The 6,438-nt window shown below is 58.1% G+C and overlaps 1 protein-coding gene across 1 annotated transcript; it reads left to right on the top strand.

Moving 5' to 3' along the window:
- The first annotated feature begins 554 nt into the window (after positions 1-554).
- On the top strand, positions 555-3,937 carry DMRTA2 (DMRT like family A2). Its single transcript, XM_090271624.1, has 2 exons — positions 555-1,116; positions 2,414-3,937. The coding sequence occupies exons 1-2, from the start codon at positions 561-563 to the stop codon at positions 3,469-3,471; spliced, it is 1,614 nt and encodes a 537-aa protein (XP_090127750.1). The 5' UTR covers positions 555-560; the 3' UTR covers positions 3,472-3,937.
- The last annotated feature ends 2,501 nt before the right edge of the window (positions 3,938-6,438 follow it).

The following is a 6,438-nucleotide window of genomic DNA, read 5'->3' as shown; positions in this document are numbered from 1 at the left end:
CGCCAGCAAAACAACAAACAAACAAACAAACAAAACCCTCCAGTCCAACCAGCTGAGCTCTCCTCTTCACCCTTCCACAAAACTGGACATTTCACCCCGGATGTTCCTGTTTTGTCTTGGCATCAATCTGTTAAGTCAAAAATTTCTCTCTCTAATACAAGTCCCATCAAACAAACATTTCTCTCTAACCGTCTCACGCCAATGAAGCTGAACTTTGGGGGAAACTATTTTCTTTTCCAAACTCGCTACATCTATCTGAACTAGTGACTTTCAGATGCCATATGCCTTTATTTTTCCGGCAGAATCACTGATTCAAACGAAATCTTACACCGATATAAGAAGAGCTCTGGTGGGAGTCGGGTGGGGGAGCTCGGCCTTAGGAGGCGGGCTCCAAGGACACCTCCTCCCAGCAATTTGACAACCAGTAGTCAGACTTATGCGGCCGAAGCTTCCCTCTCTAAGCCTGGGTTCCTCGAGCGTGTGCTTTAGCTTCGCGCACTTTACCCTCCTCACCGCAAGTCTCTCCCCTCTTCCCACGGTATTCCACGCCAGGTGCTGACATGGAGCTGCGCTCCGAGTTGCCGAGCGTGCCAGGCGCGGCGACGGCGGCGACGACAGCGACGGGGCCGCCCGTGGCGTCTGTGGCCTCTGTGGCAGCGGCAGCAGCGGCGGCCGCTTCGCTACCAGTGAGCGTGGCGGGCGGCTTGCTCCGGGCGCCGCCGCTGTTGTTGCGGGCGGCGGAGAAGTATCCTCGGACGCCCAAGTGCGCGCGCTGCCGCAACCACGGCGTGGTGTCGGCGCTCAAGGGCCACAAGCGCTACTGCCGCTGGAAGGACTGTCTGTGCGCCAAGTGCACGCTCATCGCCGAGCGCCAGCGCGTCATGGCGGCGCAGGTGGCGCTGCGCAGGCAACAGGCGCAGGAAGAGAACGAGGCGCGCGAACTACAGCTGCTCTACGGTACAGCCGAGGGCCTGGCTCTGGCCGCAGCCAACGGCATCATCCCGCCGCGACCCGCCTACGAGGTCTTCGGCTCCGTGTGCGCCGCCGACGGCGGGGGGACGGGAGCGGGATCACCTGCGGGGCCCGGAGGTGGCACAGCGGGCGCCGGGTGTTCAGGTGAGAGCACGACCTGGCCAGGAGGTGCGGGGAGCAGGGACGGGGCCCAGAGACGCGCGAGCCGAGGGCTTGACTCGGTACTGAAAGAGTAGAATCCCCTTCTCCAAACGTCCCTATTGCTAGGGTTTACCACGCGCCCAGCCCGAGATCTGGAACGTAAACACAGAAACTTTCCTTTCTCCCCTTTCCGAAGTATTTGTACTTTTGACTCCTCTCTTTCATCGCGGTCCCAATTGTGAATGCTTTAGTCTGTCTCCTCTGCACAGACAGGTCCCAGCTTTCCTGCTCACTTCACTGGGTCTTCTCAGCGCAGAAACCCTCGCGTCTTCTTTTTTCCCCTCGTTCTGTGCTTCTCCATGTGCCACAGTTTCCCCCGCTACTTCCTGTCATCAGAAATCTGCCCCCCTCCAAGCCTTCTCCCCCATCCCGCACCTCTTTCTCTAGGTATTAAAGATACCTCGTTCCTTTTCCATTTGTGATTCCTTTAACCATGTTCCTAATGCTCCTTTGACAACTGCAGATTGCGCCCTGCTCCTTTCTAGCTTCTTTCCCCACTTGTCCCTGTTTTCTTTGAGTGCGCCCTTTCTCACTTCCCTCGATGCGCTTTCTGTCTTACCGCTCTACTCCCTGCCTGGCCCCACCTTCTTCTTCAAAACTCCCTTGGCTTTTTCGGGGGAGGGAGGAAATCAGGTGGGCGCCATTGGGGCCCTCTCAGCTTGGGAGGCAAGAACTTTTTAGGTCTTAATTTTGGAAAGGCTGGCTTAGAAATAGGGGCTTTCTTTTTGCTTGTAGAGAGGCCTGGGATCTATTACATGCCCAAGGCGCCGTTCTTTACAGGCTGTCCAGGGCCTGAGTGCACCTAGACATGGGCTGGCCATTGGAATCCCAGAAGTGGAGCGCGGTGTAGGTGGAAGTTTATATTGGCTCCTGCTTGAACCCGGGGCCGGCTCACTTTTCCAGGGCAGAGCAGGGCTGGGAAGGGATGTGTAAGGGTAGAGTTGTTGGGACATAGATGTAGGAAGGAAGGCACTGAACACTGAGTTTACAGGGCGAGATGGTTGGGTTCTGGGTACAAAAAGAGAGCACTGCTTGGGGGCGGGGAAGAGAGAGGGGGCTGTAGGCACTCAGAGAGGAAGGAATGGTGGAGCAAAAAGAATGAGGAGCACTGGAGCCCACTGAATGAAGGCCATGGGGCTCACTGGGAAAAGAAACAGGGATACACATGGCTAGGGTGCTGTGGGTGTGGCGGCCTCCCCACTTATAACCATTCCTCACTTCCTCTTTTCTCCCCTCCCAGAGGCCAAGTTACAGAAGTTCGACCTGTTCCCCAAGGCACTGCTTCAAGCAGGCCGTCAGGGCAGCCCGCCTCTGCCACCCGCGAAGCCCTTATCACCCGACGGCGCGGACTCGGGTCCCGGGACATCGTCCCCGGAGGTGCGGCCGGGCTCGGGCTCCGAGAATGGTGACGGCGATTCCTTTTCGGGGTCGCCTCTGACCCGGGCCTCCAAGGAGGCAGGTGGCAGCTGCCCGGGCAGCGCTGGTCCCGGAGGTGGTGTCGAGGAGGACAGTCCGGGCTCCGCCAGCCCTCTGGGCTCTGAATCCGGTTCGGAGGCCGACAGAGAAGAGGCAGAGGCCACGCCAGCGCCAGGGCTGGGCGGGGGCCCGGGTCCACGGCAGCGGACGCCGTTGGACATCTTGACGCGCGTCTTTCCAGGCCACCGGCGAGGCGTCCTGGAGCTCGTGCTGCAGGGCTGCGGGGGCGACGTGGTGCAGGCCATCGAGCAGGTGCTGAACCACCACCGCGGGGGCCTGGCAGCCGGCCTCGGCCCCGCCGCGCCTTCCGACAAGGCCGCTGTGGGAGCAGTAGCAGCTGTGGACGACGGGTGGCCCGGCCGCATCGACGCCGCCGCCGCCGCCGCCGGGGGGCCCGGGCTGCCCGCACCTCTGCAGGCCGGCCCCACCGCACCCCCGCACCACAGACCTTTGCTAGCCGGCGCCATGGCTCCCGGGACGCTGGGCTCGCTGAGCAGCCGCTCGGCCTTCTCGCCTCTGCAGCCGAACGCCAGCCACTTCGGCGCTGAAGCAGGCGCCTACCCGCTGGGCGCGCCGCTCGGCCTCAGCCCCCTGCGCCTGGCCTACTCGGCGGCGGCGGCGCACAGCCGCGGCCTGGCCTTCATGGCTCCTTACTCCACTGCAGGCCTGGTGCCCACACTCGGCTTCCGCCCGCCCATGGACTACGCCTTCAGCGATCTCATGCGTGATCGCTCCGCCGCCGCCGCTGCTGTGCACAAGGAGCCATCCTATGGCGGTGGCCTGTACGGGCCTATGGTCAATGGCACCCCTGAGAAGCAGTAGGGCAAGGGGCCGGGCAGCTGGGCGGTCCCAAACCGGGACCCAGCCTCGTCCCCGCGGGCCACTGCCACCTTTTCATCCGGTACGCTCTCTGCTCCCCGACTGGGGTGCTCTTACTCCAAGGGGGTTTTCAGTTTTGCTTTGAAGGGTGGGGAGAGCATAGCTAAAGGGAGCAGCTACAGTTGCAGATGTTCTCTGAGGTTCGCGGCTGGATCCACATCCCCTGACCCCTCCCCAAGACTCCCCAGTCCTTCCAAGAGCGACAATTCTTGAGAATTCAAAGGCTGCCTCTGAAGCGCACGCTCCTGCCTCTCCGTTAAGCAACGCCCATCCTGCCCGCTGGAGAGCTCAAATGGATGGCAGGAGAGCCTGAGAATCTGTCTTCTGTGTCTCCCTTTCCCTTTAAAGAATTTTAAATATTTGCTCTAACAAATATAAATTTAGGATGTATAAATCTCTTGGCACTGAGTCGAGTCTTTGGGACACATGTATCTCGATATAAATTGTTAAAAAAAAGAAAAAGGAAACAAGTTATGCGGTGCACTTTCCTCGTTGCGGTATTTGTCGCTCTCTTTGTTGCTTAAGCCGATAAGCATGGGTTTCCTTGGTGCAGTGTGAGTTTTTATACATGTATAAATCTATATACTATACATATATATACAAGCCAGTGTATAATGTTATAAAGTGGAATTCTAAGTTATTAATTGTAATCTGTAGGTGACTTCGGTATTAACGTGGAATTTTTCAAAAACAAGCAAAAAAAAGGAAAAATGGAAAAAATTAGACTATGCGCGCATTGTCAGGTTTTATAGACAAAATATATTGTAAATTCGGGACAAATCCTGCCTACCCGTCCCATCTGCCTGGGCCGGTTTCTCCCTAAGGAGCGGTCAAGGTGCGCACAAAGGCTGGAACAGCGACGTGTGACTGAGCCAGAGCCGCCAGCCTCAGGGCCCATCCCCTCCTCCCGGGACTCGCCAAACACCCCGGCGGAAGGGCGGACAGCGGGAAACGATGCTGCAGAGAATGGCTCACTTTGTGTTTCTCTTTGCATAGACAGGAGCTAGAAATAAACGTTATTTTCTAAGAAAACGACCCCGAATCCCGTCCCGCTCCTCAGGCAGCGAGCGGGATTGAAAAGGTCTTGATTTCCTGCTCTGGCCGCGGTGCCAGGGAGAAGCCGGACCGAGGTACGGCCGGTGCTGCGACCCTCGGGTTGTGGGGTGTGGGAACGTCCCCGCGGCGCCTTGGAGGGCCCCGCTGGGAACTCTGGGAGGGATGGCGTCCGCTGCGTCTGGGGGCACCCGTGTCACTACCACTCCCGGCTTGGGCGCGCGAGCTCTGGCGGGGTCGCCTTGCCAGCGCTCTCTGTCACCGGTTCAGAGCCTTCTTAGGAGTCCTGCGAGGCTGGCGGCTGGGTTCTGGTTCTCCCCGGGAGATTTGGGCGCAGCCCATGTTGTACACTGCGCGCCTCTCTTCTCAGAGAGATTTGGGATCGGGGCGCTGGAGGCGGCAGCTGGGAGCGAAGATGATCTCCCACAGAGTTGTTTTGAGGAGTGATATTTTAGTAGTGGGGTGCTGCTCCCGCCCGAGGCAGTGTAATCCGCCAGTGGAGGTGAGGACGCGCCTTCCAGCCAGACCTCACTCCGCACTACTTTTATTTTCCCTCCTCTAGCTGAGCTGAGCAAATTAACGGCTCCTGCGCCGACCGCCTTCTTCTTCGGTCCGTCTGCTCCCGACAGGGTGACTCCCCCTCTTTGGGAAACAGGGTGCCCCCTCCCCTAGGCTGGCCCCGGCGACATCCTAAGGTAAACTTCTGGGGCCGGCTCGAGTTCCGCCAGGCGGTGAAACTTAATAGCAGGACAAGAAAACGGTTTAATAAAGAAGGGCTTTAATGGGGAACTAATTTGATTGAGTTGCCTAATTCCACTTTAATTGGAAAGGGGTTTGGCTGTTTGGTTATGAAGTGCGAGGGTGACGAGTAGGTGGAAGTGGGGGGAGAAGGAGCGAGAGAAGAAAGATGGGGACAAGAGAGATGGGGCGCGCGCTCGAGAAAGACTGAAGAAAGGAAGGAAAGAAAAGGGAGAGAGGAGAAAGGAACAGGGAAGAGCTACTTAGAAGTACATACAGGGCTGGCGGAGAAAGCGCAGGGAGCGTCTACAAGTGTGAAAGTTCTTGCCCTTAACCGCTACGCCCTCTTCAGCCTCCTTCCCCTCCTCCCACTCCAGGTCTCCGAGGCCAACAGTCCTCTCTGCCCGTGTTCCAGCCGCCCCCTTCCCAGCCTCTGCCCGCATCCCACCCACAGTGAACCTAAGCCCGGTCTGGGTTGCTTGGTTTCAGAAGGGACCTACACTGGGTCTCCTGGAGCTTCTCGGTTCCTGCCGGTACTCAAGACAGACCTGAAGCGGACGGCTTGTGGGCCCGTGTTACCCACTCTCAAAAATACCTGGAGCTCTGCAGATTTCGTGTTTTAGTTCATTCTCACAGCAAACCTGAAAGAATACAGTGAGTTATTTATTATCAGCTCCATTCCACAGAGGAGGAAAACTGAGGGCTGGAGTGCTTTAGGGACCCTTGTCCAGCCATTCAGGTATTCTGGATCTCTTCTTCTCTCCACTGTTCCACTGGGCTGAATCCTCCTCCGGTCACGAAGCGCTTTCTGCTTCGACAGTGGAGACTGCAGAAACCCTCCTCCCACATACTCATGTGGCCAAGAGCGGGAGGCCGGTGCCCCTCAGCCAGGGAGGCTCTGGTCTCAGCCTGACTGTGAGAGTCTCTTGAGGAGGTCAGAATGCTTTGTGTGGTGGCAATTTGAAGGTGTAGAGTAGTGGGGTCACCGGGCTCCTTTTCTCCTCACCCAAGGTGTCTCGGTCGCCTGGGCCCCAGATTGAAACCCAGGGAGGTCAGTCACAGCCTTGATGCGTGGCAACATCCTGCACCCACGCTGGGCCCTGACCCCACTGCGCACTG

The sequence above is a fragment of the Furipterus horrens genome, unplaced genomic scaffold (genome assembly GCF_987537825.1).
Source record: "Furipterus horrens unplaced genomic scaffold, mFurHor1.1.pri manual_scaffold_3, whole genome shotgun sequence".
NCBI lineage: Eukaryota > Metazoa > Chordata > Mammalia > Chiroptera > Furipteridae > Furipterus > Furipterus horrens.
Note: the sequence above shows the minus strand (reverse complement) of the source record. Positions and strands in the feature narration are given on the sequence as shown.

Excerpts from the sequence above, each read along its gene's own strand:
- DMRTA2 (XM_090271624.1), top strand. The coding sequence starts at position 561 with ATGGAGCTGCGCTCCGAGTTGCCGAGCGTGCCAGGCGCGGCGACGGCG. Across the intron at positions 1,117-2,413 it reads AGCGGGCGCCGGGTGTTCAG|AGGCCAAGTTACAGAAGTTC; the intron begins GTGAGAGCACGA and ends CTCCCCTCCCAG.